The 13,964-nt window shown below is 33.6% G+C and overlaps 1 protein-coding gene across 1 annotated transcript in view; it reads left to right on the forward strand.

Annotated features, from left to right (window-relative positions):
* The window catches only part of LOC130046430 (techylectin-5A-like), a 36,550-nt gene that overhangs the window by 7,178 nt on the left and 15,408 nt on the right, over window positions 1-13,964 (forward strand). Inside the window, exon 5 of the mRNA XM_056145711.1 lies at window positions 5,547-5,643. Coding sequence (XP_056001686.1) covers window positions 5,547-5,643 — 97 coding nt within the window. The remainder of the gene's footprint in view (window positions 1-5,546; window positions 5,644-13,964) is intronic.

Here is a 13,964-nt window from a genome sequence, read left to right on the forward strand (position 1 = left end):
TTCTTCAGAATCATCGTCAACACAATCAAAATTGATTTCCGTATTTAGTTTCAAAATTGAGACTGAAAATAATGATCTCGGAGGAGGGAAAAGACAAAGGTACAAAATTATATATCAGCGTTTACGGAAGACAATGTCCCGGTTTGAAGTTTTCAAAATACCGCCTGGAATTTTACGAAGGCTGTTTACTGAAATATATATGGTTATAACAAGTGTTAGATTAACAATGCCATTGTGTCAAACATGAATGTAAAATGGTTTGTGGTCCACAGCACGCTACACACAATGAAAAGTAATCGTGTTTTCAATTTGTTTGTACTTCAAACAAACAATTGACAATGACAGGTATATGCTACATGTGTCTCCGAACGTACAAAGGATGAAGGAGTGGAAGGGGTGTGGTTTTACTGTCGTTCCCTGTCCCCACATTTTGCTTTCGTTGAACAATCTTTTCATATAAAAATGCATTTAGTTTTTCGGCGAGATGCCTCTTTATTATTTCTAACAGTGGTTTCAACATTACCGTTTGAAAATTACTTTTGTTTGTAACTTTTAAATGCCTAACTTTGGATTCTCATTGAGCTTATACATTTACATGTTGTAAATATTTTATATCTATTGCGAGTCATTTCTCTTTTTCTTTTTCATATTAGAACTCCTACACAAGCTGTGAATTCTTTGACATGGTTTTAGCTCCGGGTGGGACCAAAATTATTATAGTGCCCATTGTTTTTAACAACATCATGTAAAGCTTATATTTCACCATGTTGAAAAGTTTCAGGACATTGTTTCCAATCCATATTTGTTATTTCCTTACAGAAAATGTATTATTTAGTTGTGCGAAAAATAAAGAATAATGCATGAAGTTTTTTTTTTACTGTTGTTCCTGCTCATTAACATTACTAACAAAATTCATGAAGCGCTTTTCAGTCTTTCAGTACTTTGATTGTCTTTATATCTCTGTATACCATTGTATAATGGTGTCGAGATCCAATAAATTGAATCAAGTACATGTAGTCTTGAAATATCACAAAGTATGCAGTTGACAACGATTGCTGTTTTCTCGTTTATTCAGTGACTCACAAACTTGCCCGTCCTCTGAATGAAAGTTGTAAAACAAACGTACTAGCTTTTGGTCAGTTATAACATAATACGGGGGTAAAATTCATCTCATATCTGGTAGCAATGGGTTTGGGGTCAGCTGTGCCTTCGTGGACGAATAATCTTAGCTAGCGATGATGGAAAAAATGCCCAGATAGTCCGCTTGCATAAACATGCATTATGATGGTTAAATCGAAGAATTATACAGTATATCCTATGATGTTGTAGTATAGCTTATATTTATTTTATTTTTGACTGAGGGGGAGATAGACAACTAAGCACCTAACATCGTTTTAGAAGGGGGGGGGGGACTCATTCATCAGTCTGAACCCAGACCAGCTAAATAATTTAACATTTCGATATGGGAAGTTTAAAAACATATATCAGAATGAAAGGGGATGGATAATTATTCAGAAAGAAATTGTACGTTTAAGATTTAAACTGGACGTTTTAAATTCACGTATCTGCATACATTCATGTATATTATAATCAATAATTACCAATGATCTCTCTCGATCGATCGATCGATCGGTGTTGCTTTCATTATCTAATGCATCTAAATTTAAAATAGATTTCATATCGCAATTAGAAATTCTGATAATCGATAGCGTATATGAATAGAAGCAAATAAAATGCAAATCGTTAAGTTATTTTTGTTTATATTGATATTAGTCTGTTTTCCTGGATCATTAAGTCATTTTTGTTTTTATTGATATTAGTCTGTTTTTCCTGAACTACATTGTAGTTGCATTTGATACCGAGGTTTTACATCCTTAAATATTGATTACAGGCACGTACAATCGGAGGGTGTGTAACATGAAAGCTTGAAATTTAAGAATTTAAGGTTTTCATAATCGGACAATTTAATTACCATTTTTTGTTGTTAATATCTTCTTGCTTGTCAAGAATTTTACACAACTTAACCGGCTACATATTAGGAAAGCCCATTTAGGACCTATCAAAAATATATTTCTAATTTGAAATAACGAATTTCAGAATTCGTTATTTCGATTTTAATTCGTTATTTCAAACAATAAAATTCGTTTTAACGGATTAAATTCGTTATAACAAATTTGTAAACTTCGTAATAACGGATTTCAAAATTTGAAATAACAACTTAATTTGAAATAACGAATCCCGAAATTCGTTATATCAAATTGCATAATTCGTAACAACAAATTTAAAAAAAAACTTGTACTGATGAAAAGGTGAATATAACGAAGAGTGATCAATCTCGTAACTCCTATAAGGAATACAAAATTAAGAGTTGGGCAAACACGGACCCCTGACTATACCAGAGGTGTAATCAGGTGTCTGATCTTGCGACATTTTCATCCAACTACATTTTATTAACTACTCGTTTTAACAAATTAAAATTTATTTGCTTTAATGCATCAAAATCCGATATAATGAATGGAAAACTCTATAATTTCAAAGTTTTTAATATATTCTTACTAATTCTGCAATTCGCTATCACGAATTATTTATAATTTGATATCAACGATTTGATAAATCGTTATATCCAATTTGACAATTCGATATAATCATTTCTGAAATTCGTGTTTTCAAATTTAATTTGTGAAAACAAATTTTGAAATTTGTTATAACAAATTCAACAAATTTGTTATAACAAATTTAATCCGTTGAAACGAATTTAAAAGTTTGAAATAACAAAATAAAATCTATTTCAAATTAAAAAATATTTTTGATAGGTCCTAAATTGGCTTCCGTAACATATCCCATCTGATACATTGAAAGATATAAGGAATGTTAGCACAGGGCTCTATAAAGTTCAATCTGCAGTTTGGTCATATTTCGTCATTCAATAACTTTTTTGAAATAAAACAAATTGCTGTCGGGTTAGCGGGACTATGATCTATGATTATAACAATGACCTGTGTATAACTTGTACATTTCATGCAAATTCGAAGGGTTTTTCGCCTCAATAGAACAATTGGGGGGGGGGGGGGGGTCAGCTAATCCGTGTATTTGAAATAAACAGAAGTGCTTGACTTCTTGCGGAAAGTGTGAAATATATTGTGTCGGCGCAAGATACCCGTGATTTTAGACTAGATCTGATATCGCGCCGACCCAACATATTTCACACTTTTCATAAGAAGTCAAAAATTGCTGTCAATTTCAAATAACCGTAATTTAGTTATACTGTGACAAAGACCCTAAGAATTTGCATGGTATATAAAAATCATTGAATTATCCAGACACTCCCGATGAACATTATTTTAATGAAAATCTCTATCTAAGTGCATTAAACATAAGTCTCGGTCAAATGTAATTATCTCGGGATTTCGAAAATAAACCATTCAATGGTTTGTATATTTGCTACTATTAATTATGTAATAAATTAATTCCAATTTGTTAATCATCGACGATGCTCCGGTTTCTATATTGGATCAAGTTATATTTGTCAAGATGCATATCAACACAATATGATAGAAGTATTATGTACCTTAAACAGTGCATTTGTCACACACACACACACACACACAGAGAGAGAGAGAGATGTAAGACAATTTCAACTATTATACATTAATCACAAAAGACATCAATCAGCTATAATTTAAGTTTATTACAATTACAATCAATAAAGATCGATCGTATAGATTTTAATAAGGAAAATAAAATATCCCCGCATTGTGTTTTAAAATAACATAAATTGTCCTTCAAGAATTAAATACAAATAATTTAATCCTTTAAAAATAAAATGAAAATGATAAAAAATGTTCGAGCCAATCGAGGTTCCGAAACGCAGTCTAAACGTAAGTTGGTTTCCCCACAGTTTGTTCACTTGCAGACAGTTGTTCTGAGATGGTCTTTGTATGGAGAGCAGCTGGGGAAGGAACGATAATTCACTTGCACAAGAAGATGTGGGCCCAAGTTTTTTTTAACAAAGTCTATTTCTATTGGTGATAGCGAACTCTCGGAAAGTCTCGTGTCCTAGGACGTGCTATCATTGGATATTGAACCAGTGTTTGTCCAGCCTGTTGACCATGAACCATCTCTTAATCAAGGATGACGAACTATCAGAAGTTATTTTGACTGTATTGACCTGGTGATGACACCCATTGTACTTCTATATTCTGCCGTTTATTTCTGATCAGCTCTTGCTAGGAGACAGAAAGTCTAATAAACACATAACAATAATTTTATTGAGTGACGAAAATTGTGGTAAACAAAATATCACTGTTCAGACATCGGCTGGTATTGGTCAGCAAAGAAAGCTATGAATAAATATTAATTAGCCTTTGGGTACGAATGTCCTTCGTGGTACGAATGTCCTCTGTAATGAATTATAAGTATTAACAAACTTCTCATTAGAAAATTTCGTTAGTAGTTTGTATATCAATAATCAATAACCAGGTTTTCTCAAAAACATAATATATAGTGTTTGGTATCGTTGGAAGTTACTCAAATCACATATTATAAATCACTACAGTACTTTAATTTATGCTGTATAATGCATAGGGTTATATAATGCACTTGGCGATTGTGTTACAAAGAGAGAGAGAGAGAGAGAGAGAGAGAGAGAGAGAGAGATCCACTACACTTATACATAAGTAATTATTGAATATCCCTATTACATGTTGTACATGTACATGTACGCTTTTCATTTACTGAATATACTAATTAGCATTCAAAACAGGAATTGCCTGCAAGTACGAATTATTTAAACATAAGATTTAAGAATATTCTAATGAAGAAAGGGATTAGAAGACTAAAAGAAAAAAATTCAAAACCAGGTTTTCTCAAAAACATAATATATAGTGTTTGGTATCGTTGGAAGTGACTCAAAATGCTGAAAAACAATATCAGTAGCAGGTGGGGAAATATTGACATTTTTCTTTTCTTAAAATTCCACTTTTATCGCGATTATTTAATCTGCGGCACATTTTCACATCTCGTGCGAGGCACCCGTGGCCAAAACAAAGCTCCTAGAAGTTGTGTATATTCGCAAACAACACACACCATGGAACACGGAGGACACGGTGTATCTCCGTGGGTTTTCCACCGTGGTCTTCCCACGGTGGGGTGTATAAAACTCGTGTCGTGTACTGTATCTGTGCATGTTTCTTCTTTTGGATTTAATAAACTGTCTATGCACTCGTTTATCTTATTTTACCATTACTGAATTAAGATTTCAAAATGAATCCCCATTAATGATTGCTCATTCGGGCAGTTACTGTATTAAGGTCACCTTAGCTAAGCTTTTCCCAACCCACGCCATCGTCTATCAGTACGTTGATTCTAAATACACTGTCCCTTGACAACGACTTCTGCGAAAATAGAGGAGTTTTAACCTTGTGCATTTGTTGAATCATTTATGCCACACTAAAATTATATTTAGAATTATATTTGAAAAGAAATAAATCGGCACTGCACATGAATGGGTACTTAACTATTCTCTGAATAAAACATGTTCATTTCAGGTTATTCAGAGGCGAATGGATGGAACAGTAGACTTTTTTAGAAAGTGGAATGACTACAAATACGGATTTGGTAACAAAACAGGGGAATACTGGCTCGGTACGTGAGTATTTGTGATCGATAATTGTGTATAGGTCGTGCATTGCTGTCCCTTGCAACCACAAGTATGAGCAGAAACTATAGAGGTGTACATCTCTTCAAATGTATCAGTTTGACAATTTACTTCTTTATTTTTTCGCTAAGGTACATGTAGTTCTGTAAATACACGAATTTAACACAAGTGATAGCGGGCGCAAAGTCAGATATAGAGTTCTGCGGCTTTAATGATTAACGAGCGCGAACAAAGTCAAAACTGAAGCCGTACATTCATATACAAAAACTTTTTGATACGAACCCATAGGCTCCTCATCAAAAATGTCCGATATTTTGCAAATCCACACCTCCTTGATTTCATTGTACGATCTTGCGTAGATTCGAATCCTGTGTTCCCATACACATGTACTTAAATGCACCATATTACACCTGATGCATTTATAAGGAATGCCATAGAAGGGCAAGAGATCGAGCTTGTTCTACGTATGGTCAGTTTTTAAATCGTAGCAAGCTACTGACAAACAAACGTTGATGCTACAGAGGTTTCAACAGTCAGCATTTCGCAAATTCTATGGTCGTTATAACGATCTAGTATGCCAATACAACCAATCATTGGGTCAAATGCTGCTTACTCCCCCAAGACATCTAATTAAACATCTGGTGTGTCCAGGGGTATGTGTTTGCCCAACTCTTTATTTTTTATTGCATATAGGATTGATTACTGTTCGTTATCTTCACCTTTCATGTTGTCTGACGTGTTTTATACTGATAGTTAGATCATTTTTGGCACACTCAAGGTTCAAACGACATCAAAGTTCACATTTAACTCAACCAAATAAGTTCAAAGTTCACCACAACATCAACAAAACACGGGGGAAGAACACTTTCTTCCAGAAAAGCCTCCAATTCATATCGAATTGGATTTGATAATATATATAAAAACACTAAATTCTAACAACACCCGATACCTAAAAAGTGTCGGATCCACAACATGGATACAAGGTCAAATACAAAAAATTATACAACGCACTAAAATGACAACGACACTCATGAGTTTGGCTTTTAGACTTGCCAATCAATGTTACAGACCCTGAAGCGTACTACTACACCACTTGCACGGAACGGTACGAAACGATTCTTGCACGGAACGGTGAAGGTTTGCACGAAACGCTGAACGGTCTGCACGGAACGGTGAAGATTTGCACGAAACGCTTCGAACAAAATACTGAACACTATGTAGGCGTGGCTTGCACGCTTTGTGAACGGTCTACACGAAGCGGTAGGCGTGCCCTACACGCTTTGATTTTTCTGGTATCATTTGGTTCAAATAGTTTCAATATAATGTCAGTATTCTACATGTAGATATTTTAAAAGCTTGTCTACGACAAAACCATGCAAAATGTGATGGAAGCAAGGTTGTCGGATCAACAACATATTTTGAGTGTAATAAAGTACATCAATATCAAATATTTTGGCATATTGTTTTCGGGGGTGTAGTCATTGGATAGGGATTTGCAGCCATGTTACTAAAAATAGCACTTTTGTTCTGACAAAAGGGTAAAATTATGTATATTTTACCCTTTCTATTTAAAAATTCTAACAGGTTATTGAAAATGGATTTTTAAAAATTGACACAGTTTGTAAAACAACTGGATATACATATTCATATTGTTTAGTGGGACTCTAAAATTTTACTTCTGTTTAAGTGCACAAAGGTCACAAATTTGGTACGATTCCAGATTTTGATAAATTGCAGAAAATGATAACTTTTGAATCAATTAGTAGTCAAAAAGTAACGCTTTGATTTATTCAAAATTACTTTCATCTTATAAAGAAGAAGTATATTTACGATATATCAGAAATCTGTCTTTGGACTCTCGATTATAGTAAATATATTAATACTTCAAGTTGGGCATTTTTTCCTGCTTGTAGAGCTTCTATTCTGGTAGCCACCTAAACCTGTTTGTCATGCATGGTCCTTGTTATCTTATCAATAATTTTATGATTTCACATCAGATGACCAGAAGTATGTATCAATCATTTATTGTTGCTATGGGTCCTGGTTGCCATGGTGACAGATTGCAAAATTTGAAAAAAATAACGTTTTTAAAAAAATAATATGCATCGTATGAATAGTTGTAATTTAACAAAATTGATATTTGTGTACTTTTAAAATGCAATTTTTAAAAACAAATTTCATGCCAATTTATAGTATGCTATATATAATAAATTCTTTATTTAGACAGGATAGCACAATTAGTACAAATGACTAGTTTACATTGTGGTCCTACAGAGACTTAAATATACCAAAAGCAACTGGATCATATTTCTTCATAGATTTGCTTTTCCCATGGATACAATAAGGATAAATCTATTTTTTTTTAATCTGACTGGTTATTGAAAACATTCTGAAATAATCAAACTCAATCGCAAATACTAAGCCAGACAGCAATGTAACTTTTGAAAAGTTGTATGATCGAGAGTCACAATATTGATATTCTAAAACAAAATTGTTGCCATAGTAACATTTAGACCAATTTAAAGACTGACGTGTTTAAGTTCAAAGGTAAAACTTGTGTGAAGACAGAACTTAATAAATATCTAGAGTATAAAAATACCCCAAATCTTTATCGTTTCCTCGGGACAGTTAACACGTCATATGAAGTTGTCAGGTACCGTGCAATATATTAGATAAAAAGTACTATGTGGTTAGGAATATTTAGATGTCATCAATATTTAACAAATGAAGTACCCAGAAAAAAAAATGAGCAGCAACCCTTAAACAATTAAATAACATGCTTTATACGTACATATAAACAAGAGTTGTCAGATGACTGTACCTAACCGTTTATTCAAAAGGTTAAAAGTTTTTGAAAAATAGGTTAAAGTCCAAGGTCGACGTTGACAGTTCTGGAAACAAAAGAAATGGCATCTATGTTTGAAACATCAAAGCTCTATCACTCTTGGTTCAAAAGATTTAACCAAGATAAAGTTTTTGAACAGTACATCAAATTTCAAGGCAAAGATCGTTAGGTCAAATGTCTTATACCAAAAAAAAGGTCTCTTCATGAGGCATCTATATATGTAAAATATCAAAGCCTTATCCCTATTGGTTCAAAAGACATAGCCCAGGTTGAAGTTTTTAAAAAAATAGGTCAAGGTCACAAGGTCGAAAGTCTTGGTACCACATCAAAGGTCTCTTCAAGAGGAATCAATAAGGGAAATATCAAAACCGTACCCCCCCCCCCCCCCCCTTGGTTTAGAAGATATAACCCAGGTTAAAGTGTTTCCTTAAAGTGGCGCGACGCCAACACTGGGGTCATTACAATACATGTAGCTCTCCGGATAGTCGTCTTGGTGAGCTAAAAAGAATGTGCATGTTCTTTTCTTGTCTTTCTTTTGTTTTTTATTCTTACATGTAGCGTATTATTCTACATTCTAAATCCATGCGAAAGGGTTCGAAGCAGCCATATTCAATACCGGAAATTAATTATTATAAACATTATATTGAGAGGAGAGGGGTGGTAATGGTAAAATGCTCTTAGATAGTGAATGATCTTGTTAAAATCATAAAATAATCAATAATGTTGAATATATCTAAATACAGAAATATTCTTTGCATTCGCACTCCACTCCTAACACCATTACACATACAAATGAAATATAGCTTAAATACTAACTGTAATCACATAAATTGCACCGAAGATGAAAGTCAGATAATAATAACGTCCGAATTCGCACAAAAGTAAAGAAGCTCGCTTGTAATAATTGGAAATATAATTTGTAATGAAATGTATTGTTTATACCTGACCCGACTGGTATAATCTGTCCTGTCTAAACACATGCAGTGTAGCTAGGTGAAGAGGCCCCGTAGTTGGCACTCGATCATCAGCAGGGCGAAGGGTGTGGGTGGGTGGCAATTTTTTTTTATAAAACCCCAACCTCCCTAAAAATTACTTTTAACACAACCCGAAGCTCAAAATCCTTGATAATGATAATAATGGGGGGGGGGGGGGGTCCAAGGATTTAATTCATCAGTTCAAGCTTCCATTTCAATTGTTTATTGATTGCCATAAAAAAGTAGAGGGGGGGGGGGGGGCTGATTTAGCTAAAGAGACCTGATCGAAATAATCTTCAGTTTCCCTGTCAGATAAATGATTTTTCCAAATTTTTTCCAGATCAATTTCTCATGATGAACACAGTATAGTGACGATCCAAACTCTACCTACATCAATGACTTTAAGAAACTACATTAGCATATACATATACGTAATACCATCAGTTTACAATATCTATATCTTTGTTGTTGTTAAAATAGAGAAAGGTGTAATTTTTTGCATGTTGAATCGTAACCTATGATTGAACATTCAGTATGTCATACTGTTACATTGAGCACTAGCTGAAGAAAGAAAGATACCAGCAAACTGTTACAGTATATACATTCTTAATTGAGAACACGTTATGCATTTTTATTTCGAACTTTTGTTATATTGTCCTGTCCTCATTACTTAGTGCATATATGTAAACTAATAACAATTTTTTTCCTCATCAATCATGATGGTAATATACCTTTCGCAAATTCGGGGAGGGGGGAGGGGGCTGCACTAGATCCTCACATGATCCATCTGGACTGACTATAGATGCATGTTTTCTTTGATTTCCTCCATATAACATCTAATCATTCTCAGTTAATGCATGAATTATCAAGGAAAGAACGCTTTCAATTTTTCAATGACAAAACGCGCATGCCTGACCACTAGTACTAGTGTGCAGTATAACAGGACGAAGTGCCGGATACTTTTTAAACCCTGCCAATATTTAGAAATTTCTGGATTACATTCACAGATACTGTTATGTCTTTCACTGATATCACATAAACATGATGTACAAATTCTCAAATCCCATTTCAAGTTGGAATCATAACATTCCATAATATTGCTATCATTTTATACCTTCTACGTATGAAGAGTGCATCAAAGGGGAGGTAATTCCAGCAACAGGTCTATTTCATTTATTTAAGACCCCCTTTTTCATATAAAATAGTAGATTACTAGGATTTATTTATTAGAAAATGTTAAATCTATCCATAAAATTAAATTTCCAAACAATTTATGCATCTAATATCACAAATTTTAAATCTTTAATCTTTTAAAAGATAATTTTAAATGCTTCAAAATGTTCCTTTTTGTCAGTTTTTAAATTTTAATTGCAAATGAACGGCCAAAAGTCCAAAGTACAATTTTTTTGATATTTTACAGACAAGGATTTGATATTCAAGTATTATACACTTTTAAAGAAATTTAAGCGTTACTTTTGCAGCAACACCTATTTCAAAATTGACCGTATAACACAAAATGAAGAAGTTTGGCACAATGCCAAATTACAGACTCCATATAATCTCTATATGGACACTTATGATGTCAAACATGATTTCTCCATAAGTGGTTTACATGGAAATATCATAAACAATCCATTCTTTTCATAAGTCTTCAGAATTGATTTGCATTTTTGAAAAAATAAAACCCTAATATTTAAGGATTTTTCTTGTGTTCAAAGACTAATCCACGTGTAAATACAGAATGCGCTGTTAATAAAAATAGAAACGACCTATCAATAAATTGACCTCAAATTATAATTATTCCGACCATATACTCCAATGATATAAATGATTAGAAATGATATTGATGACCACCATTTCCTTCATTTTTATATATTTGCATGGTTTTCTCGTAGACAAGCTCTTAAAAAGTTGAGAAAGAAATGATAATGATTAATTTTAAAATGATTGCTTATGTACGACGCGGTAAATTTCATTTTTACTTATTAGATCAATGACTCACATGTATGAACACGTTGGAATGAAAACAAATAAATTTCGTTTTTAATTTTGGAAATAAAAGAAAAATATGCAATAATCGTATCGTCACGGATTATTGTTTAATCAAATTTTATTGATTCATTGCTCTATTAGATTAATTGAAACTGTTTTGAAATTGTCGCGTCTGTTTCGCTATTTTTGTACATTCATTCTGAGTGTCATTAAAATACATTTGCAATTTGTATATTCCTGGCCTCTTCCCAAGGACAGATGTTGAATAAACCTATACATTTTATATACATGTGTACGTGTATAAAAAGAGATCAAATGATTTTTAAAAAAAGCATTCTCGTCAGGAAAGATTGAAACATGTTTGGGCGGGGAGAGGGTTTTGAACGGCCTGCACGAAACGCTTGGCATGGCCTGCACGCTTTGATGTTTTTCAGCATTATTTGTTTCATCCTGGAATAGTTAAATGACTTATGAACACGTTGGAATAAAAGGAAATGGATATTTTTTTAATTTCGGAAATAAAGGAAAAGGATGCATAAATTATATCGCCATGGAATATTGATTATTCAACTTTATTTATTCATTGCTCTATTACATTCATTCAAAAAGTCACGTCTGTTTCGCTGCTTTTGTACATTCAATCTGAGTGCCGTTAAAACACTTGTGTAGAATTAGTATATTCCAGGCCTCTTCTCAAAGACAGATGTTGAATAAACCTATACATTTTACAAACATGTATGACAACATATGAAAAGATTTTAAAAGCTTCTCGTCAGGTAAGACTGGAACATATTCTCGGGCGGGTACGAGAGGGGAGGAGGTTGCATCTAGACATCGTATTAGAGAGTCAATAAAAACATGTCACCTTGGATAAGAAGGGAAGGTACAAAACAAAAAGAAACAATCAAAATATGATTGAAATAGATTGAGAAATAAATCAAGCATTTAAATGAATAGATAAAACAAATGACTAACTTCAGTAATGATCAACAGATATGCGAGCGGATCTAACATCCAATTTTAATTAGATTCTTGCATTCATTTTTGAGAGAGAAAAGATATAAACACTTGTTTAGTCATATTTCAATTGCCCCGCCGATTTTCACACCTTCTGTTCAAATGTTAATTTCAAATACACAGATTAGCTGACCTCTATTGTGTTAAAAAAAGCACCATGGAATTTGCGTAGAATATAAAGTTATACACAGGTCAGTCTTTGCATTATGCAGACAGTTCCGATAAACAATTTTGGATATCTTTTATTCAAAAAGAGAAACTTTATCATACAAATGTAACAAGACAAATAAATTATTCCTATATACAAAAAAAAAAAAATAAAATACGGCGGGCAGATATATACATTGTTCTGCACTTGCTAGAAACTACCAAGGATGATAGAATGGTATCGGATTTCTCTCTGCCTAGTAGTTTTATAATAAACTGTTTTGTTTCGATTATTTGCAGATATTCACCGTTGAAAGCACGTCTTAGAGACAATTTGAAATAATTGCTTAAATTCCCAACAATATTTACCTGTCCTACATGACTTGCACGATCTGTATGTTTCTAAGGGCGTGGTTTGAACGATCTGCACGTTTCTATGGGAGTGGCTTGATCATGCACGGAAGGATTCTTGCACGAAATGATTTGCACGGAACGGTGAACGGTCTGCACGGAATGGTAAACGGTTTGCACGGAACGGTGAACGGTATGCAAGGAACGGTGTGCACGGAACAAAATAAAACACTTTGGAGGTGTAGTAGCACGCTTCAGGGTATGTAAAAGCGGAGCAAATTAGGACATGCCCTATCCGTCCAAAGAGATGATCCAAAATGCACGAAGTAGTAAAAATACAATTAATTAATCTCAGGTGGAACGAGTTACCGATATTATGTTGATCAATAGTAATGCTAACTCGTACCCAGAAATATTCTATTTTAACTATGCATTACGAAAAGTAATTTATAAATAATAATAATTAAAAAATAATAATAAAAATATGTATATAAATGAACACTATAAAAATAGAGTATGAATTAGAAATGAACAAAAATTTGAAAAAAAAGAAAATAAACAAGGTGGACCAACTTAGAAAAACCTCAAAAGGGCAGCCTATGAAATCGAATCAATGCAAGGTGAAGATAACGAACAGTGATCAATCTCACAATTCCTATAAGCAATAAAAAATAGATAGTTGAGCAAACACAGAGGCGGGATCAGGTGCCTAGGAGGAGTAACCACTCCCTGTCGACCGGTCACACCCGCCGTGAGCCCTATATCCTGTTCAGGTAAACGGAGTTATCTGCAGTCAAAATGTGCCGAGAACGGCTTAACAATCGGTATGAAATTTAATGACTTTTTCACTGATATCACCCGCCGTGAGCCCTATATCTTGATCATGTAAACGGAGCTATCGGTAGTTAAAATCAGTGTGCCACGAACGGCCTAACAATCGGTATGAAACACGTCAGACAGCATTTGACCCAATGATAGGTTG

The sequence above is a fragment of the Ostrea edulis genome, chromosome 7 (assembly GCF_947568905.1).
Source record: "Ostrea edulis chromosome 7, xbOstEdul1.1, whole genome shotgun sequence".
NCBI classification, from domain to species: domain Eukaryota; kingdom Metazoa; phylum Mollusca; class Bivalvia; order Ostreida; family Ostreidae; genus Ostrea; species Ostrea edulis.